Raw genomic sequence first — 22,038 nt, 5'->3', positions numbered from 1 at the left:
GTGTGTTTTCTTGGTGTTGTCTGGCACTCAGCTGTTGCAGGACTGTACTTTTTCTAGAGGTAAGCACAGAATCATAGAATGTCTTGGGCTGGAAGGAACCTCTAAAGGTCATCTAGTCCAACACCCCTACAATAAGCAGGGACATCTCCGACTAGACCAGACTGCTCAGAGCCCCGTCCAGCCTGACCTTGAATGTCTCCAGAGATGGGGCCTCACCACCTCTCTAGGCCACTGTTCCAGTGACCCACCACCCTCATGTTAAAGAACTTTTGCCTCATGTCCAACCTAAATCTACCCTTTTCTAGCTTAAAACCATCACCCCTTGTTGTACCATCACATGCCCTGCTGAACAGCTCTTCCCCAGTCATTTTATAGGCCCCTTTCAGGTGTTGGAATGTTGATATAAAGTCCCCCTGGAGTCTTCTCCTCTCCAGGCTGAACAACCCCAACTCCCTCAGCCTGTCTTCATAAGACAGGTGCTCCAGCCCTCTGTGTGGGCAACATTCCCCCTTCCTCTTACACAGCAAAATAATAGGGTGAACCCTCTTCCAATTCCTGTGACATAACTTAACCTCAATTGGTTCTAGTAGCACATTTGGGAAACTCCTTTTTGGGACAAAATACCACTTGAGCCATTGAATAATAAATCCCAGTTATGCTGTTAGCTAGGAGGACAGCAGGGAGGAGAGACTTCTGGAGGCTTTTTCTTTCGTTCTATGGTGTGAATAAGCTGTGAATACTTCTTGTTGCTCTGAAGTGGTTGTCAGCTTGTGTTTCTCTTTCCCAGCTACCTGGATGAGCTGAGCATTGCTGGTGAGTGTGCTGCTGAGTACCTGGCCCTGTACCAGAAACTCATCAAACCAGCCCACTGGAAGGTCTACCTGGCAGCCAGGGGGGTTCTGCCCTATATTGGCAGCCTCATCACTAAGGTATGGACTTGTATGGAGGAACTAGGTAGCAACAGAAAGCCTGACCTCTCAGCTTGGCTTGTTTGCTTTGAAATCTTCAGCTCTTCCTTCAGTGCCCTGTGGCTGGCCCTTGCCAGGTGGATGAAGTTCACACTTCTGCACTGTCCCCTCTGAACAGGAGGAGTCACAGTGTTTTTAGCCCCAGCTATAACATTCCTCAGCACAAACTGCCTGGTATAAATCAACTCCCTGCTCTGGGGTCAGCTGTACTAAGGGCTATAAATATTGCTATGCTTTCTTGGCACCAGCTCCGAATTGGAAGCTGTCTTAGCTACCAGACTGGACTCCAGAAGCCCTTAATGACAAGGGAGGATTAGATGTGCTACCATTCCTGGAGTGTGAATTGTTGCCTGTTGGAGAAGCACCACATTTAAGTTGCAGTTTTCAGAGTGTTAGGAGTTTGCTGTGCTGATGCCTGAGGCACCCCAGAGAGGCATGTGACACTCTCTACATCAATGGTAGCCTTGAAGCCACTGTGGAGGTGCCACTAGACCAAAGCAGTGGTAATAGGTAGGTACAGGGAGAAAATAAGGATGTCTCAGGGGGTAGTTTTTCCCCCTCCTCTCCCCCTTCCCTTCCTGCTGCTGGTTTCTCTGTGGCTGGGCCTGTTTCTTTGCTGTGTCCTTCTGCACCTCATGGTTAGCACTGCAGTTTCTTTTGTCCTAATGGGCTTGTTGATTATTTTCAGGAAATAGCTCGTTTACTTGCCTTGGAAGAAGCAACACTCAGCACTGATTTGCAGCAGGGATATGCCTTGAAGAGTCTCACAGGTATTTGGTGGCATCAAGTCCTGTAGGAGGCTTAGAGACAGGGTGATGGTTGTTCTGTAGCAGCATATAGCAGATGTCAGAGAGGTGTGATTCAGTGTTCTGTAATTGTCAGCACTGGATTTTTGCCATCAATTTAATACTTAATCCCTAAATGGATTCTTCCCCTATTTTTTGTGGCCAGCTGGAGTTTTTAGTTACTTGAACTGTGTGAATATATAATGAGCAAACTGTTGTATCACTTCTCCATTTCATAATTACATGTATTGTGCAGTTCCCAGGACCATTGCAAACACTGCTGGTTTATTCCTACCTATTGTTTCCTACCTATTTTATTCTAGGGTAGATTCTCTTTTTGCAATCTAGGGGATGTGTTTTTCAAAAAATGTGGTGAAAATTGAACTACAGGATGAGCTGGATCATTCTTTTCTGCATCCTCTTCCATGTTCTTTAAAACTTAGTGGCCTAATTCATAAAAACCTGAAGGGTTTCTCACAGGAAAAAGCATGTGGATAAATATGTCCTGGGAAAGGATCCAAGTGTTCACTGCTTCTTCAGTTCATTGTGCTGCTGCTATGATGTTTGCTGGACAGATGAAATTGAGAGCTGAGAAATCAAACCCTCACTTCCGGTTCCTCAATATCCCATTGCTTTGTAGGTCTCCTCTCTTCCTTCGTGGAGGTGGAGTCCATCAAGAGGCACTTCAAGAGCCGCCTGGTGGGAACAGTCCTGAATGGTTACCTGTGCCTGAGGAAGTTAGTGGTACAGAGAACAAAGCTGATTGATGAAACCCAGGACATGCTGCTGGAGATGCTGGAAGATATGACAACAGGTAAAGCCACCTCAGTTCCATAAATCCAGAGTTTGGGTCAACCAAGATGAAAAAGCAGTTCCAAAGACACAAGGAGCTGATTTCTGAAAGGTGACTAGTGAGGAGTTTTTTATGGCTTGAACCTTCTGATATTTCCTTTTGGCACAGAAAAGGTAAATAACATTCCTGGAGTCACGTCTTTATTTTCCAGGAGTTGAAATCTCCTCCTTTTTATGGGATTGTTTTACTGCAGCCCAAGCATGCTGAGGGTTTTCCTAGTTTCATCTAGCCTAGCCTTTCATCTAGTTCCCAGCCTTTCATCTCCTAAGTGGTGGATGTGCAGAAGAAGAGGGCACCAAATTATTGTAGGTTTTAATATGTATCCTGAGTTAAAATGGAATGTGTAAAACTGACTCCTGTGTCTTTTTTTTTTTTAACAATTCCCTTTCTTGGCAGGCACAGAATCTGAAACCAAAGCATTTATGGCAGTGTGTATAGAGACTGCAAAGCGTTACAGCCTGGATGACTACAGGACTCCAGTCTTCATCTTTGAGAGACTGTGCAGTATTATCTACCCTGTAAGTACTGAGATGGCTGTAGGGTCACCTCCAAAGTTAGACTTCTTAAATAGGTACAGCCACTTGAATTTTGGCAGCAAAACAATAGTGTCTATAATAATGATTTAATATTAGAATGTAATGAATTAAGATTAGAACTGTAGAAATATGGTATCTCATTTTGAGGTTTTACAATTCAGATTCCCTGCTGTGGCAGGAAAAAGCAGAACCAGTGGAATTGTTTCATGCTGAGGAATTTGTTTGGCTAAATGATACTGGACATCCTCTAAATGCCATATGTGTGACAATGACAAAAGGATTTTAGGGCCATCTTGTCATTTGCTGCCACAAGAATGCAGGAATGGGAGTGTGTGGTTAGGGGAAGACTTACTCTGTCTTTGCTGCTGTTCTTTAGGAAGAGAATGAAGTGACTGAGTTCTTTGTAACTCTGGAAAAAGATCCCCAGCAGGAAGACTTCCTACAGGGCAGAATGCCAGGAAATCCCTACAGCAGTAATGAGCCTGGCATTGGGCCACTCATGAGGGACATCAAGAACAAAATCTGTCAGGACTGTGACCTGGTAGCTCTGCTGGAGGATGACAGTGGAATGGAGGTGAGAATGCATGGCCAACACTTCTAGGCAGCTGATGATGGTTGCTGGAATGGTGGTGATGCAATGTGAGCTTGACTTTTTATTTTCTCCCTTGCAGCTTTTGGTGAACAATAAGATCATCAGTTTGGATCTGCCTGTGGCTGAAGTCTACAAGAAGGTGTGGTGTCCCACAAATGAGGTACGTGCTACCTTTATTTGTGTTAACACCACAAAGCACCTGTCCCTGATACTAACCAAAAAATGGGAGGAAAAAATGCAAATCACACAAGGCAGGGATTTATTTCCTGGCATATGATTTCTTGGTTATAGTTGGGCAGCACCTTTTTGTGCTCTCTGAGGATAGATGGTTACTCAGTTCTTTACTGTAAGTGATTTAAAAGCACATGCTGACCCAGGTGGGTGCGTTGAACTTAGTAGCTTATCAGGTAAGTGAACTGTCTTCTTGAGTAACAAACTTTCTTCCTTTCCTTTGGGGAAAAGGCTGAACTTTTTGTCCCCACCTTTCAAAGCACATTTCACACTCCACCTGCACATGGCACTTGAAGGCCTGTGTACAGGCAGGGACACCAGATTGCTCCATCACTCTGCACCTCAGAGATGAACCCAAGTTAGTTTTGCAGAGAGAGCATCCAACATTGCTCCATATTACTTTGCACTTCTGCTCTTGTTCTTTTCCTGGAGGGATCTCAAGAACTTGACAGGTTTCATCCTCCTACTTTGCTCTTAATAGTTGGGTATTGCCATAAGGAAGTGGATGCAGCTGTCTGAAGGGACTAGGCCACCACGTAAGCTCGTTGTTGGTGGATGGGTCAAGGACAAGCTCTTCCTTTCCTTTTCTTGTAGCCACTAAGATAAATTCCCACTGAGATGGAATCCAGACTAATTTTGCCCATTGCAGCTGTGTTCTTTAGAGGCACTGCTGGTAGCACTTGATCATAAAAGAAAACTAATTTGCCCAGCATTCCTTGTTCATTCCTCATTTACTCTTGGGTTGCTTTCACCTTTGTCTGAAACTTCAGTTTGCTGGAATCATTTGTTTGCTAGTCTTGTGAGGAAAAATTCAAGCAAAACTCTTGTTTTCAGGGAATCATGATATGGGGAGCAGTTGTCATTGAGCTTTATTGAAATAAAAAAGCCTTCTGTGCTGCAAAATCAAGCCCTAAGTTAGGTGACAGGGCTAGTGAAGTGCCAGCTTGGATAGGGAAGTGAGGTGCTGGTCTTAGTCTGTGAACTCTCATCAAGTTAATGAGAGAAGTGATGGCATGTGCTGCCCCAGCCCGCCCACTTGGAGGGGCAAGGTGCCATCCCCAGGAGGTGCCAGCCCTGGAAGGTACCATTCCCTGGAGGTGCCGAGCTGCAGCCAACGTGCAGCTCTCTGAGGCTGCAGAGCTGATGGTGAAAGGCAGAGTTTGCTCAGCCTTCCTGTGGCTGAACAGCTTTCACCTCTCTTCCTTTGTGTGCTCCTCTGCAAAGCCAGCTCAGTTCCCTAGGAAATAGATGGGCACACAAGAACCCGACCTCGAGCCCCTTGTTGTTTCCCTTCTCTCTCACTGGCTTTTTTTGTTCATCTGCCATTTTACCAGGGCCCCTGTGGTGTTAATTGCTGGTCTCTAGTGTGGCCTTTGAGCAGATCTTCCCCCTAGGGCTTTCCCTGTGCTTATGTCTTTGCAGTGACATTAAGCACTGCTTATTCCACATTAGGCTTAGCGCTCTCTGACAGGTTTTCTCTCGCAAGGTCTCCTGCTCCCAAATCTGGGATTTTTCTTTTCTGCTTTTTATTAAGACCTATGGATTAAAATGGAAAGTTTAACGATATGCTGTCAGTATTTCCAGCTGGAAACACCCCTGGAAAACTAGCCTATTCCCAAGGTAAAGGTGCAGCTTCTGCTTCAGTGGGTTTGGCTGTATCATTTTAGTAATATACTGGCTTACTGAAAGCTCATTAAATTGCCTTTTATTCCTCCTCTTCCATTTTCCATCACAGCAGATTTTATCTGTTTAAAAGCACTCATCCAATTAGCCTCTCCTGCCTCGTTTACTGGGCTGTGCCTGATCCCTGTATTTCCCAGGTATGTTGCACAACACCCTTGGAAGGAAAGGTTGCTGTGGAAAGCAGGCATCTCTATAGATGAAGATGTTTTGCTTGGTTTGATCTTTCACTGGTGCTAAAGGAAACTGTTGAAGGAGTTGTAAGAAGGAAGAGACTGTTTATTATTCTGTCCCTCTAATTGGCAATGCCAAGAAAAGCTGGACAAACCAATAAAAGAGTTATTGATGTTTTTGCAGGTGATGGCTTCACTGTTGTTTTTAATTTCTCTTAGTAAGGGGAGAACGAGGGAGTGAAACGTTTCTGTGTTACCATCCACAGTCAAAACAGAGCACAGAAGAACCCGGGCTGCAGTGTCTGTTACACACTGTAACAAGAACTGGCCTCCTTTATAGATGTCCACAGAGGCAGAGTTAATAAAATGCTCTCCTCTCTTGCAGGGGGAGCCAATGAGGATCATTTACCGCATGCGAGGGTTACTGGGAGATGCAACTGAGGAATTCATTGAGTCTCTTGACTCCACGACTGGTAATGCACTTTTCTCCTGAAAGCTGGGATTAGATTTGAAATCTGAGATTTGCTGCAGAGCAATGACAGTATTATCCTTGCAGCAGTGAGCTTACAGTTGATTGATGTTGCTTTTGCTACTTTTACCTGCTTCACCTAGACTGGAGGAGGATTTTTAACAGTCCTTTAAGTCAGTAATTTAAACATGAACACTTGCAGGGCACAGGATCATTCTGCTTGGCCCTTCTTCATATTCCTTTTCAAATTTGATCCAGTTGAAGTGTATTGAACTGCTGGTAAATTGCTCAGTTGTACACTTAATTTGTGCTTTACTCTTGTGTCCCCTGTGGGTTGCATGGGATTGCCACGTTGTAGCTGCTTCCTCTCTTCAGAATCTGTGTCTGTCCTGTAGATGAAGAGGAGGATGAGGAAGAAGTTTATAAGATGGCAGGTGTCATGGCACAGTGTGGAGGCCTGGAGTGCATGCTCAATAGGCTGACTGGAATCAAGGACTTCAAACAAGGCCGGCATCTCCTAACTGTGAGTCTCAGCTTCCCTTCTCTGGGGTCAGGAGTTTTGTGCTGGAAAATGTTGCAGCTGAAGTGTTGGAGCAAAGATTTCAATTTGCTAATTCATGAACACCTGAAAAAATCCTTCTTTCCATCTCCTGTTCCTCTTGGTTAACAATTCTTTACAAAGACTTTGAAATGTGTAGAAGCTGAGGAGTTGGAAAAACTAAATTTCTTCTTGCTGAAGTGATTGTTTTCTGCCTTGTCCTTACTTGAAAACCAAAATTGTCCTAAGGTTACTATTGGTGTAAAAATCTGTCTTTTACTTTACCTCAGCAGTCTGGAAACTGACTGTATTACCAGGTGCTTTTAGTTTCAGCAAAATCCTCCTCCTGGTTCTGCAGGTGCCATAGGGAATGTATTCCCTGTATTTTGTAGGTGCTGTTAAAGCTGTTCAGTTACTGCGTGAAGGTGAAAATAAATCGTCAGCAGCTGGTCAAGCCAGAGATGAACACTTTGAATGTCATGCTGGGAACTCTGAACTTGGTAAGGACAACCTGGACTTCCATAAAGTGTTTTCCATGGACTGCAGTGAATTTAAACTACCTGTGAGAGTCACACTGCCTTACGACAGCTACAGCAGATCTGAAAAGTTGCTGGGCTGGCACTGCAGATTAACTGCTTGCCATTCCTTCTCTGTTAGTGAGTGGAAAGTGTGGGGGTCAGTTAAAGCAGTTACTGCTGGTGTTACAATAACTGCTGCCATCTTCTCCAGGCTCTGGTGGCTGAGCAGGAAAGCAAGGACAGTGGAGGAGCAGCTGTGGCCGAGCAAGTGCTCAGTATAATGGAGATCATCCTGGATGAATCCAACGCAGAACCTCTGAGTGAGGACAAGGTTAGTGCCTGGGGCTTGGTGCACGAATGGAAATGTTGACTGAGAGTCAAGGCTTGCCAATACCTCCTGACAGTGATGCTGTAGCTGCAGAGATGTCCTGAGTGGGAACCTAGCCCTTGTTACACTTGCTGGCATGTCTTAGCAGGCCTTAGAGGCAGGAGTGCCCTGAACCAAAAGCACTGGGAGGCTTTGTTTGGATGATTCTTGCACAGTTGGGATGGGGGTTATGAGGCACTGCTTGGATCCCTTCCTTGCTGCTTTGGGCCATGGGCCAGTGAGAGGCAAGAAAAGACATGGCTCTGCCTTGTTTTTCTGAGTGTTTTTGTACATGTTGAAAACATGATTGATTTTCCAGCTAATTCAGGATTAAAACAATATCTCAACTAGACAGAATGAGAAGACTTTCTTGGTCCTCTCTTGAAACTGGTGTTGTATAGGAGCCTGTTTTTCTTTGGGCTAGAGTTATTACATCTTTTTTGACTAGAAAATTCTTTAATAGTGAGCGGAAGAAGTCATTTATCAGCTAGAGAGTTGATGCAGCCATTCCAGGAGACATCTGGAAGTGAGGCAGGGTTTTGTTCTTCACCAGGGTCCAAAGCTCCACTCCTTCAAGAGTAATCTACCAGCTCCTAGAGTGAGGGTTTTCTTGAACGTTTTAGATGTATCCCTGAACATAAATCATGATCTTTTTTCCTTGGCAGGGCAACCTCCTCCTCACTGGTGACAAAGACCAGCTGGTGATGTTGCTGGATCAGATCAACAGCACCTTTGTCCGTTCCAACCTCAGCGTCTTGCAGGGCCTGTTGCGCATCATCCCCTACTTGTCCTTTGGGGAGATGGAGAAAATGCAGATCCTGGTGGATCGATTCAAGCCCTACTGTAACTTTGATAAGTATGTTGTCATATTTCAACCAAAAGCACGTGAAAACAGCTGTACTGACAAGTCTATACCTTCTTTATTCTCATTGATGCTTATTTCAGTGTAATGCAAAGCTTCAGAGATTCCTGGTGCAGGAGCTTAATTTCCTGTTTCGCTTCTAAGCCATTTTTAAAAGAAATAACTCAAGCCTGTAGCTCAAGAAATAGTATATTCTGAGATTACAAGTGGCTTTTCTGAGTCCCTGAGCTGCAGTAGGTTTGTGCGTTCAGGGATAATGTAAAAGGAATTACAGGCAGAGATTTCGGGGGGGCCTCCAAGTTGCTGTTTCTTCTCTACATCCAGGTACGATGAGGAACACAGTGGAGATGATAAAGTTTTCCTAGATTGCTTCTGTAAAATAGCAGCAGGAATAAAGAACAACAGCAATGGCCATCAGCTGAAAGATCTCATCCTTCAGAAGGGGATTACACAGAATGCTCTTGACTACATGAAAAAGCACATTCCCAGTGCAAAGAAGTAAGACTCGCTACTTAATTATGTGATAATCCTGAACATCCTTCTCTCCTTTCATCACCACAACAATCTTTCAAGAAAGCCATTAGAATTCCACACTCAGAAGTGTTTAGACTTGGTAAAGCTGTGATGCAGAGAGTCTGGTGAGGCAGTGCTGCTATAGAGCTGGGCTAGAAAGTCTGTAATATTCCAATTTGATACCCATTTTTCCTGGATATCACAATGCTTGTGTTTTCTGCCTGTTCCCTACCTATTGTACTGCAATAGAGCTTTTGTTCAGGAACAGAAGTCCCAAGGCTAAGAGTTGACACTAGGGCTTTTAACATGCACAACATGGAAGTGGGAGTGGGAATATGAATTAATTACTGGAGAAGAGACATAGGGGGAAGGATGCTTGTTTTGGTGCAGCCTGTGGTCTGCAAGCTGTGCTGCTGGCTGACTGCCAGGAGCCTTTTGGGAAGGGGTGACTCCCCGTCAGCTGCTGCCTCTTGTTCTCTCTGCAGCCTGGATGCAGACATATGGAAGAAATTCTTATCTCGGCCTGCGCTTCCTTTTATCCTGCGCCTGCTCCGGGGACTCGCCACTCAGCACCCTGCTACACAGGTAAGGAGGCTGCTCTGAAGGCCAGGTAGGAAGGACATGGCTGGCTTGTTATGCTGCTTTTTGTGGCTGAAGATCATAGAATCATAGAATCCATAAACTGGCTGGAGGGACCTTAAAGATCATATTGATCCAACCCAAAAAGTGCAGGTCTCAGTTTGATTCTTGGCTTCATATACATCAGAATTGTAGAACAGTTTGGGTTGGAGGGACCTTAAAGATCATCTAGTCCCAACCCCCCTGCATGGGCAGGGACACCTCCCACCAGACCAGGTTGCTCCAAGCCCCATCCAACCTGCCCTTCGACTCTTCCAGGGATGGGGCAGCCACAGCTTCCTTGGGCAACCTGTTCCAGTGTCTCACCACCCTCACAGCAAAGAATTCCCTCCTCATGTCCAACCTAAATCTTCCCTCTTCCAGTTTTAATTGTTACCAAATCTGAGCTCTTAGTAATGGCCAGTGAATGGACAAATCGCCCCACTCTCGTGTGCAGTTGTAGTGTCCAGGGCCCATAATGTAGGAGCACGGAAAAGGACAGTAAGACACTTCACACAAGTTGTTGCAGATCTGTGCTTCTGCTCAGCTCTCTTGGAAGGGACATAAGGGAACAGCTGCTGTTGTGTGAGCCCTTTTTCTGAAGAAAGTGCTGTATTCCATTCCCTGTCAGGTGCTAATAGGTACAGACTCCATCACCAACCTTCACAAGCTGGAGCAGGTGTCTAGTGATGAAGGGATTGGAACGTTAGCAGAGAATCTTCTGGAGGCCTTGAGGGAACATCCCGAGGTGAATAAGAAGATAGATGCTGCTAGGAAGGAGACCCGTGCAGAGAAGAAGAGGATGGCCATGGCCATGAGGCAGAAGGCCTTGGGCACCCTGGGCATGACGGTAATGTGTTTGTCCTGACAGCAGAGAGTGAGCCAGGGGTCTTTTCTTTCTGCCTTGTTGAAACTGCCACCCAAGGAATGGTGTAAAATTATTTACTGACAAATATTACAGAGCTCAAGTTCATTATTTGCCTGGTACTGCTGGGAGAGTAAATATGGTTGCTTACTGGTAGGCTGGGAAATGGTCAGGCATTCCTGTAACAGTTGTGGGGATGGTGGTGTTCATCATGGTCTTTTGAATCTGCTTGAGCTGTTCTCTCTTTCAGACAAATGAGAAGGGTCAGGTGGTGACCAAGACCGCACTGCTTAAACAGATGGAGGAGCTTATAGAAGAGCCAGGTCTGACCTGCTGCATCTGCCGGGAAGGATACAAGTTTCAGGTAAAGTGAGAGACATTTGCAAAACCCTCTCACCAGCTGAGGGGACTTGCCAGTATCCACAAGGGTTGGTGGGTTGTATCTGGGAAATCAGGAAAACTCAGGTTGGGTTCTTGAGATCAGTAATTCCAGAGGTGTTTGGGAAGTGGAAGCGTCTTTCCAGTGACATAGAGGGGTCAGGTTTGGAAGGGACCTCTGAAGATCATCTAGTCCAACCCCCTGCTAGAGCAGAATCCCCTAGAGCAGATCCCACAGGAACATGTCCAGGTGGGTTTGGGATGTCACCAGGGATGGAGACTCCACAACCTCTCTGGGCAGCCTGTCCCAGGGCTCTGTTAGTCCCACAGTGAAGAAGTTTTTCCTTAGGTTTAACTTGACCCTCCTGTGCTCCAGCTTGTGCCCATGAAAGCCGGAAAAAAATTTGCTTGGTGTGAGTTTGAGGCAGGGACTGGGAGAGCTGAATTCCAGTGCAAAGCAGCACAAAGTGTGAGCTGACAGGGAAGGATCTCTAACTTGGCTGTTGTGTCCTTGCAGCCTACCAAAGTCCTGGGCATTTATACTTTCACTAAACGTGTTGCACTAGAGGAGTTTGAGAACAAGCCCAGAAAACAACAGGGGTACAGCACAGTCTCTCACTTCAACATTGTCCACTATGATTGTCACCTGGCAGCTGTGAGGTACGTTCTGATCATGAGCAGGATATTGTGAGTGGGGCTCTTGGGCTTCGATGGGTTGGCTTTGAATTGGTCACTGTGCAGCCTGGAGACAACCATGGGCTTCTCTACTGGGGTTTGCTTTAATGTGCCAAGTAGAGCTCAGGCCTGGATATTGACAAGTGAAGTCTGCTGTTCAAAGAACCTGTGGAATTGTCAATTTGTTGATGGTTTCTTACACAAAAGCTTGCATAGTTCTAACTTGCCTGGTTCCTCAATGCAGACTTGCTCGTGGCCGTGAAGAATGGGAGAGTGCAGCCCTACAAAATGCCAACACCAAGTGTAATGGGCTCCTGCCAGTTTGGGGACCTCACGTGCCAGAGTCTGCTTTTGCCACTTGCTTAGCACGGTGAGTAGGAAAATTTACTTCTTGAGGTGTTTTACATTTGGGTGGAGGAGTCAGCACATTATCACCAACACGTGCTAGTTCCAAACCATGGAATCAAAGATGACTGCAGCTAAATCTTAGTTAATCTGACCTTTTTGGATGGTGCCATCAGGAGAACATCTCCTAATAAAAGTGCAGGTGTCAGTTTGATTCTTGCCTTCATATAAATCATAGAATTGTAGAATGGTTTGGGTTGGAGGGACCTTAAAGATCATCTAGTCCAAACCCCCTGCATGGGCAGGGACACCTCCCACCAGACCAGGTTGCTCCAAGCCCCATCCAACCTGCCCTTCAACTTTTCCAGGGATGGGGCAGCCACAGCTTCCCTGGGCAACCTGGGCCAGGGTCTCACCACCCTCTCACTAATAAATAAGCCCATTACCTCCCTACTGTCCAGTCACTCCTGCTTATGCAGTGTGCAGGAACAATGTTCGTTTGTGGCCCAGTGGCCCCTGCTGTAGAAATTAATCCTGTCTGACACGAGTGGGTTCAGTAGATTTCCAAACCTCTGTTGGATGAGGGTGAGTTACAGCAACCTGATACCTAGAGCAGATGGAGATGGTTCATCCTGTTGTCAGTCAATATTCTGGTCCACCTTGTACGGTCACGTTAGAAATCAGGAGTGGTAGCATCTTTCATGGATTTCAACCATGGAGCTGTATCCCAAGCCCTGAATGTGGAAAAATAGTGTTGATGATCATAAATATGGATGTAGATGGAATTGGATCTGCCAGAGTAAGCTGAGAGCCTCCCCTTGGGGAGGTGAATCGAAAGTGGCAGCGCTCACATTGTTGTATCCTGGTCATTCTTTATTCTGTGAGATACTTGCTCACATCCTGAGCTATGCGGTGGAAGCAGGAACTGTCTCAAAGTACCTGGTGTTTTTCAGACATAACACCTACCTTCAGGAGTGCACAGGGCAGCGGGAACCCACCTACCAGCTCAATGTCCACGACATCAAGCTGCTGTTTCTCCGCTTTGCGATGGAACAATCATTCAGCGTAGACACCGGAGGAGGAGGAAGGGAGAGCAACATCCACCTCATCCCATACATCATCCACACTGTGCTCTACGTCCTCAACACGTCAGTACCTTGCTCTTAGCCTCCTGGGGGCTGCAGGCTGGGCTCTCTACATGGATGTGGCAACAATGGTGGAAATTCACAACCAAGTTTTAGGAGGAACCAATTTGCACATTTCAAACAGCCTGGTACAGGTTTATATTGTTTGAAGCCGAGTGTTGCTGCCTGAACATGCAGGATAACAGGGAACCTATTGAGTAAAAGCAATTGGGAATTAACTTCTCTTTCCATTCTAGATGTAATTATTACCTCTAGGGTGAGCAGCAGGGTTATTAGATTAAAGAAACACTGCCAGCTTAATATTCTCTGGAGCAGACAGAAGAGAGAGACTATAATGAAATAATTGTTGTGAGTTGAAAACTTAACCCTGGTCTCACTTTATCCAATATTAAAACAACACAATCAGTTTTGATGCCAGTTTGGACATACTGGAGTTCTCTTGAAGTGTTCAGGATCGTCAGATTTTCCTGACATTATTATTATTTGTTACCAATAAACAGCAGCATAGAAGCACTTCTGCTGAAGTGCTTCAGTAATATCTTATTTATGCAAAGCATAGGAAGATCAGGACATGCTTTGGCTTGATACTATGTCTAAGTGTACAAATCCAAAGCATCCAAGTGCTTTGGGATGCAAGAGCTGGTTCTGATCATACAGAGTCCCATGTGCCAATATAATGCCTGTGCCCTTTTCATGCAGTATTAGAAAGTAATACTAATTAGATGAGGGTATAAATGTTAAAATATACACCTCTTCAACCAGAGTCACTCCAAATGGAGTGCAGTGAAATCTCACTTTCCTGTCTGCAACTCATCAACATTTTGGCTCTACTACAATTTGCCTGTTGTTTTTTAACACCTATCTCTGGATCCCTGTGCTATTGTTTTCTGAGTCCCTGGGAGACAAAGAAATGAAACTCTTCTTTTCATCTGATTAGGCTGCTCACTGGCACCAGAGAGCCCAGAACCTGCTGTGTGGCTCTTGTATAAAAATGCTTAATGTAGTTTCCAGACATGATTTTTTAAAAATCCTAAACACATGTTGATATTAAATGGAGAAAACAAAGAGCTACTAATTGTCACATATGAAAAGGTGACACCATGTTGACACCAAAGAGAGCTTTATCTGCTAGGATGCTGCTTTGTTGTAACTTCCTAATAGGGACAATATATCAGAATAAAAATTTGAGGGACATGCCTGGCTGGCAGCCTCTTCCTGATGAAACAGAGCAGTAGACTGTGATAAATAAAGCGTGATCCATCTTCACAAGGTGAAACACAGGGTTGGTGTGGTCAGCTCTGGAGTGTCAGGACTCCTGAAGAGACTGGAGCTAGAGGAAAGGAAAAAAAAAAATCTATATAAAGCTTACAGTGAATACACTATCTTTTTGTATTTGAAATTGGCCTGTGTCTTCTCAGTGATTACTTTTGTGGCAGAGGAATAATACAAATTTGTTCTAAGTTCTGGCTTCAGGAACTTGCTCTCACTGCTTGGTGTCAGATGGGAGATGGTACAACCTGAACACATGGACTGAACACATTTTTCTCTAAAAAAAAGGAAAACCACCTCTTCAGTGGTATTGCTCTCTGTTGGGGCAGTGCTGACTGCCTTGCAAACCTACACGGCTCCAAGGAAAAGTGAGTTTGCTAAGCTTGGGAGAAAAATACTCAGCCAGTGGATGAATTTGAGAAGAGCCTGATGGTGCAAAGCTGGCACTGCTTTTTCCTGTGCTTCTTTTAGGAAAAACTCCTGAGATGTAGCAGATGAACATGTGAGAGCCAGAAGAGTTGCTGAAGTTTTTTTTCTTGTGTTTCAGAACTCGAGCAACTTCGAGGGAGGAGAAAAACCTCCAGAGCTTCATGGAGCACCCCAAAGAGAAGTGGGTGGAGAGTGCCTACGAGGTGGACGGGCCCCATTACTACACCGTGCTGGCACTGCACATCTCTCCCCCCGAGAAGTGGAAAGCCATGCGAGTGGAGATCCTCAAGAGGCTCCTCATCACCTCCCACGCTCGAGTGGTGTCACCAGGGGGAGCCAGCAGGTCAGCCACCACCCCAGGCCTGCCCCCCAGATGCCACCTTACTCATGTTACTGGCGACAGGAGCCAGCGCCCCACGGCAGCTTCTGGGGAGTTATAGTTTAGAACAGCAGATATTAACCCCTCTCAGTAGCTTTGTACTCAGCACTGGAAGGGTTGGATGAGGCTCTGAGCAACCTGGTCTGCTGGGAAGTGTCCCTGCCCATGCAGGGGGGTTGGATCTAGATGATCTTTGTTTCAGGTCCCTTCCAACCCAAACCATTCCATGATTCTGTGAACAGTATGAGCAGAAACTTGCAATTCTGGGTGTATTTTGGAGTGGACCAACCCACTGATCAGTGGGAATGATGCTTCTCCTAGGAGTAAAGCTGAAAGTAGGTAAATAATAAGATACTTATTTCCCTCCCACCTCAAGTGAGATGCTTCTTCTGTGTGCTGTGTCAGAACATGCTCTCTGCTTGCCTCACTGGAGTAGCTGTTTCTGTTCTCTTTTGATCAGTGCACCAGCTTCCTTAAATAGAAGAATAGAAATAGAAATCAAATGCCATTGCTTTTTAAAAAGGAAAAAAAAAATCAATAGCAGCTGTCAGGCAGTTGAAGTACAAGAATAAGTGGCTGTGCCTGCCTGACAAAAGCACATCTTCCCAGAGAAGGAAAGGGAATTCCAGTTGCTGAAAAGATGATTTTAAATAGCTGTCATAATTAGGAATAAATTCATTATTATTTTAAGTCTCCTTAAAGGGCATTCTTACTCTGATGACATTAATTATGTGCTTGATAAAGTCATTACATTGTGGTAACACACAACACAGCATGCATCAATGCTATTAGAGGCATCAGAAGTGAGACAGCCCTTCAAGCAGCTCCTGGATTGATTTCTGGGCTGGTTTCTGCTGTTCAGGCTCAGTCTGCTCTGTGTCCATGTCTCCAGTTTCCACCACCCTGCCTGAGTTCTGGGAAAGGCGTTTAACAGTCACAGAAGATACTATCAGGAAGGTCTTTTTCTAAGACAAGAGTGTGCAGCCTTTCATCTGGCCCAGAAAGAGCCTGGTGAAGCAAAGCCCCTGGGTGGGTTTGCTGTGGGTGTTTGGTGGTTTATAAACCCCTCAGTGAATGATTCTATTTCTTTCCCAACTTACCTCTCAGCATGCATGGAAAAAAAACACATTGAAAGGGACAGAGCAAAAAAACCTTGCAGCTAAACCATCCAATCTCTGGAATTTCAGAGGAAAACACTCAGAACTAGTTCTCAGGAATTATGTCAAGGTTTATTCAAGGGCTTTCTTTAATCCCTGCAGACTAAGAGAGCACAAAGCCACTTGGAAATAGAAATATGGCAGTTCTTTTTTCCAAGGTCTGGGCTTATTTATTCTCGAGGAAAACCTGGAAGAGGGCAGTGGACAATGGAATGGTCTGCAGATAAGTGCCAAGATCTTAATTTGTAGGTTAAGGCAAAGAGGGAGCCAGCACCTGTGATATGGGAGTAACATTTCTGCATTCAAGAAATGAAAATGAGCATTCCACTTTAGGTGCAGGACAGGGGTGTTCTCTGGGAGTGCCACCATGCAGGGGACATCAGGATGGCACAGACTGAAGGCTGGAGGGACACAAGGACTCCCTGCTGCCTTTACTGGGGGAGATGGAGAGAAGTAACTATAGGAACCCACAGTGCCTCTAAATGCAGCCGAGGACCAACTTGTGATCCTAAAAAGAGTCTGTAAGTCTTATTAATGAAGATGCAGGCAATACTCTGCCTTCCCCCATTCTTAAACAAAGCAACAAATACTCCGGTGTCCTGTCCTGTGTTGGGGTGTTTGATCCAGCTGCTCAGCTGGTTTAGTCACTGTAAGACAGATTTGAGGAGAATCTAGCCAAAAATGTCTTCTCTTTCTGCCAGGAGCTGTTGTAGTTTGTCTGCAAGACCAAAGTGAGGAATGCTCAGCACCTTCAGGGTTTTAGAAACACTTTGTATTTAAACCCAGAGGTGAAATTACCAGGGTGGATGGTAGGAGTTCTAGGTTCGTTCTTTTTTTGTAAATATAATTTACAAATTCCAAAGAACTGAATCGAGTGACCAATTACCTGCTGGTTGTTACCAAGAGTTCTGGGTAGAAGAATCCCATAGACACTTGGCAGCTTTCATCTGGAGTTTGAGAGGAAAGTAGCCTTTTGATTTTATTTTTTTTCCCCTTTGCTCCTGACTGTTACCTTTCTAAAATATTCATGAAAGAAGCCAGACTCCCCAAGTATTAGTGTCTAACTTTCTGCTAGCAATCCATGCATAGCTGATGAGCCTGAACCAGCTTACATTGATGAAAATGCAGCAGCTATTATATGAAGTAGCTGTTCCATAAGGTAGCTACCAGACTTAACCCACAAGGGCCTTTTAGTTTTCAATTAAAGGAGCAGACTCCAATTAGATCAAAACCATTCACATAAAAAGAAACCCTGTCTTGCAGTATTTGGGAGTCTAGAATTAGCCTCGCTCTAAGTTGCTGTTCTTCCCGTGGAAATTTAGTCACCTTTACTAATTGGTTTTCCTTTAAATAATTAAGCTGATCTGCCCAAGCAGACTGCCACCTACCAAGCTGTCTGTTTTAAGGGCAGACACACAAATCTAGCCTTTCCAAAGAGCAGCAAAGTGTTCATTTCACTGCAAAAAACCCAACTTGTGGCAGATAGCAGTTGGGCCATGGTCAGATGATACCCTTTTGTGTTGCTGACTTGTGTCACTGGCAGCTGAACAAGTTCTAGATGCATAAAAAAGGGTGGTTTTTTCCCAGAGCTTTCAAGTGGTGAGCAGGAAGCAGCATGTGATGGAGGCAGATGTACCTGAGAAGCACATGGAAGAAAATTCCAAACCCATTAGAGTTGCTGGCAGGAGGTTCCACCTTGCCAGAACCTGTTTGTGATTAATCCTATAAACTTTGAGAGCTGTTATCCCAGGCCAGCTCTGCACCTTTTAGAGCATTTCTTCAGCCAGATGCTGAATTTCCAAAATAAATCCTTTTGTGGTAGTAGAATAACCAAGAAGATATTAAATGGAAATCCCTTCATGTCTTCAAAGACGAAGTATTTCCCTCAGAGTCTTTCAGAAACACTCTTGTGAGTTAGAAGCAAAACCATGTTCTCTCTCACTGATACAGACTGTGTCTGACACTTAGATTTAATTATTTCTTCCTAGACTTAGTTATTTCTTCAGGAATCTGCTCTGCATTTTTTTTTCTGACTTTGCTTCTGACTTCCTACCTAGTCTTAGGGGTCTGCTTCCCTCTCTGCTCGTTTTCTTCCTGAAAAATAAGGTTTTATTGGCTGACTGCTCTGGTTACACTGGGTAGAGCCAGAGGAATCAGTGCCCAGAAATTACAGATACCCAATGTTTGCTTTGTGTCCAAGAAAATCATAGAATCATGGAATGGTTTGGGTTGGGAAGGACCTTAAAGATCATCTAGTCCCAACCCCCCCGCGTGGGCAGGGACACCTCCCAGCAGCCCAGGCTGCTCCAAGCCCCATCCAACCTGCCCTTCAACACTGCCAGGGATGGGGCAGCCACAGCTTCCCTGGGCAACCTGGGCCAGGGTCTCACCACCCTCACAGCAAAGAATTTCCTCCTCATGTCCAACCTAAATCTCCCCTCTTCCAGTTTTAATCCATTCCCCCTCATCCTATCCCTCCCTGCCCTTGTCCCAAATCCCTCCCCAGCTTTCCTGGAGCCCCTTCAGGCACTGGAAGGCTGTGGCAAGAGCACAAGGAAAGCTCTCTCAGAGCCATTTCCCCTGTGTGTTATTGACAGGCTTTTTGGCCGTTTCAGCTTTCGTGCTATTCATCAAATCAGTTACCAGAGCAGATTAAAGTGATTAACTCCAAGCCTGATTCCATTCTCTTCCTAGACTGGCAGATAAGACTGTGAAGGAATACGCAACATACCGCTCTGGCCTTCTCTTCTGGGCCCTAGTAGATCTCATTTACAACATGTTCAAGGTAAGAAAGAACATTGAGGTTCATCTGCATCAGCTTCCTAACCTGAGCAGCCACATGCATTTGGTATCTGAAAGACTCAGAGACTTTTCCAGTTTGCAGCACTTCTGTATTATTTATTTTTCTGTCCCATCTTTTACTTAAGCCAGGATGTTCAGAGCTGCTCCAGGGAAGCAGGTGGGAAAGGGAGGAGGAGGTTGGGAGATCCACCAGAAAGAAACTTGTGGCTTCCAAAGATGTTAAATAATTAGGATGAGAAAAATGCCTGTGACCTTGTTTGCAAGACGATGATACAGTCACAGAATTACTTTTTTAATATGGTTTATTTACAAGAGGCAGGGGGTGCAAGAGCAACAGGAGGTATCAGAGTGTTCAGTTATTCTTCTAAATAGTTATTTTTTTGACTGATTTGGTCCCATTTTCCCCTCTGATAGAAGGTGCCTACCAGTAACACAGAGGGAGGCTGGTCCTACTCTCTTGCTGAGTTCATCCGACACAATGACATGCCAATACACGAAGCTGCAGACAAGGCCCTGAAAACCTTCCAGGAGGAGTTCATGCCAGTCGAAACTTTTTCTGAGTTTTTGGATGTGGCTGGTAAGTGTGTGCTTTCCCTTTTATAGGCTGCCTTCTGCTTGCTGGAGACAGCAGCATTCCTGCCACTGCTGCAGCAGCTTGTTTGTATGAGGCAGTGAGAGGAGGAGACCTCAGCACTCCAGCTGTTGCCTAAACTGTTTCAAAAACAATTGGGAGACAGGCTTGAGCATCCCCAGGCAGAAAAATTTCTCTCACCTGATCCTGCAGGTCCTCCCTCTGCTCTGTTAAACAGACATACTGCCATCCCAGCTGAAGGATGTTTTCAAGTACAAGTGGTTTGAAAGCTGTAAACAGATGTGACTGTGGGGCTGTTTAGCTTAGAGAAAAGGAGGTTGAGGGGGGATCTGATCAGTGCTGATCAATATCTACAGGGGGTGCCAGGAGGGTGGGGACAGAGTCTTCTCAGGGGTGTCCAGGGACAGGACAAGGGGCAATGGGCACAACCTGGAGCACAGGAGGTTTAACCTGAATATAAGAAAATACTTATTTACTCTGAGGGTGACAGAGCCCTGGGACAGGCTGCGCAGGGAGGTTGTGGAGTCTCCTCTGGAGAAATTCCAAACCCACCTGGACATGTACCTGTAGGATCTGCTCTAGGGGATCCTTCTCTAGCAGAGAGGTTGGACTAGATGATCTCCAGAGGTCCCTTCCAACCCCCACCATCCTGTGATCCTGTGTGTACTAGAGGCAGCAGTTCAGTGCAGCCAGAGTTCCTGCCACAGGGACTTTGGTATCACCAGTAGATGCTGAAATTCACCTGCATAGAGGCCACACTCACTTCTGTCACAAGTTAGTTGTGGCCCAGGCCTGTCCCTGGAGCTGCTGGGCAGGCAGTTGGCAGGTCCCTACAGTAGCTCTGCTGCAGAAGAGCAAGTGCCACATGGATTTAAAGTGCACACTGTGGTCCGTTCTGCACATGCACCCAAAAAGGGTTTCTCTTTTTCCTGTCTATACTTAAAGTTGCAGCTGTCATTATTAACTTACACATTCCCCAGCACAAATCCCTAACGTGGGCAGGAGGAACTGCTTGGTGGATCTAATTATTCTGTATTGTCTTTTTTGTTTAAAGGACTCTTATCAGAAATCAATGATCCCGACAGCTTCCTCAAGGATCTTTTGAACTCCATCCCCTGAGCCTCCAGCACACAGAAACTTTGGGCAGAGACTACACTAGCTTGCCTTCCATTCCTTTGTGTTTCTCCTTGTGCAGTCTGTCCCTTCCCTGAGGAGTGCTGCAGTTTTTTTGTTGTGGTTTGTTTTGTTGGTTTTTGTTGGGTTTTGTTTTTAAATTTTATTTTCTACAATTTTTCTCCTCTGGAGTGATTTGGAATTTAGATTTTGTTTTATCCTGTATTTCAGTGCTTCTGTCTGTAAAGCCTTGTGTATTCCAGCTGGTTGAAAGAACTTGTACAGAGAGGAATCCAAACCAGTAAATCTTAATGCTTTAGTGTGCACCTCTTTGAAGTTAAATAAATTGAATAAATGGGTAAGATGGGTTTGACTAGTACTTTAACCATGCAGTAGCCTAAATGCCAAGTTCTTTCTCATCTTTTCTTTCAGAGCTCCTCTCAGGGCTCAGAGCTGCTGCTCTTTCCAGCCCATAGTCTGGACAAGGAGACACAGGAAACAAAAGGCTCATAGGGAGCAAGGAAGCAGATTGACACTGTCCTTACTGATTGTACGTGCAGGGCAGGTTTCCCCTTATGGGACATGAGCTTTAGAGGCTTGTGGACTGCAGGGACAGCATTTCCTTCCACTCTTTCTTCACCTGGGTGAGGGCAGCTGTCCTCTCCTGTGGCTCTTTGTGTTCCCCCCTCCCAGGCACGTTGCCCATCCCAGTGTCTGTCCTGACCTCCCTCTCCCAGAGCTGTGTTCAAAGCAAGCACACATGTTGCCTCCGGTCCCATAGGACCGATGGCGACCCTGCCTCTCCGAGGGATGCTGCTCACATGGGATTTATTTCCTCTGGTTAAGATTCTCAGCTTCAGCTATAAATGCATGGAAAATAGACCCTGCACACTTGTTGAGCCAACCGTTTGCCCTTCTGATTGCATGCCCTGACCTGAAGCCAAGTGCCTGCTCTGAATACAGCCTTGCCCATTCTCACCCACTTGTGCATGCTGGTTCCTTACCTTTACCACCAGTTCTGCTCTGCTGTAACCCAGCTGACACCTGGTTAAGCTGGAATCTAATAAAGCTTTCCCTGTCTTCCTTGTCTCTGTTTGATCTTGAATTTCCACAATCCTAACACAGTCCCAGCCCATAAATAATAATAATTTTAGAAGCTAAATAACTCAGCAACTTATTTGATGCC

At 45.4% G+C, this 22,038-nt stretch overlaps 1 protein-coding gene across 4 annotated transcripts in view; it reads left to right on the top strand.

Moving 5' to 3' along the window:
* UBR4 (ubiquitin protein ligase E3 component n-recognin 4) overlaps positions 1-21,214 on the top strand; it is an 85,028-nt gene extending 63,814 nt beyond the window's left edge. For all 4 annotated transcript variants that reach the window (XM_051637493.1, XM_051637492.1, XM_051637491.1 and 1 more), the window contains 22 exons: positions 788-929; positions 1,657-1,738; positions 2,394-2,567; positions 3,003-3,124; positions 3,519-3,716; positions 3,814-3,894; positions 6,204-6,291; positions 6,683-6,810; positions 7,218-7,325; positions 7,555-7,674; positions 8,376-8,566; positions 8,897-9,070; positions 9,571-9,670; positions 10,335-10,553; positions 10,819-10,932; positions 11,464-11,606; positions 11,866-11,991; positions 12,920-13,114; positions 14,928-15,152; positions 19,040-19,130; positions 19,562-19,724; positions 20,794-21,214. In XM_051637493.1, the coding sequence (XP_051493453.1) occupies positions 788-929; positions 1,657-1,738; positions 2,394-2,567; positions 3,003-3,124; positions 3,519-3,716; positions 3,814-3,894; positions 6,204-6,291; positions 6,683-6,810; positions 7,218-7,325; positions 7,555-7,674; positions 8,376-8,566; positions 8,897-9,070; positions 9,571-9,670; positions 10,335-10,553; positions 10,819-10,932; positions 11,464-11,606; positions 11,866-11,991; positions 12,920-13,114; positions 14,928-15,152; positions 19,040-19,130; positions 19,562-19,724; positions 20,794-20,858 (3,049 nt within the window). In that variant the 3' untranslated portion in view covers positions 20,859-21,214. The remainder of the gene's footprint in view (positions 1-787; positions 930-1,656; positions 1,739-2,393; positions 2,568-3,002; positions 3,125-3,518; positions 3,717-3,813; positions 3,895-6,203; positions 6,292-6,682; positions 6,811-7,217; positions 7,326-7,554; positions 7,675-8,375; positions 8,567-8,896; positions 9,071-9,570; positions 9,671-10,334; positions 10,554-10,818; positions 10,933-11,463; positions 11,607-11,865; positions 11,992-12,919; positions 13,115-14,927; positions 15,153-19,039; positions 19,131-19,561; positions 19,725-20,793) is intronic.
* The last annotated feature ends 824 nt before the right edge of the window (positions 21,215-22,038 follow it).

The sequence above is a fragment of the Apus apus genome, chromosome 20 (genome assembly GCF_020740795.1).
Source record: "Apus apus isolate bApuApu2 chromosome 20, bApuApu2.pri.cur, whole genome shotgun sequence".
Lineage (NCBI taxonomy): Eukaryota > Metazoa > Chordata > Aves > Apodiformes > Apodidae > Apus > Apus apus.
The sequence above is the reverse complement of the archived record's forward strand: the minus strand, read 5'-3'. Positions and strand labels throughout refer to the sequence as shown.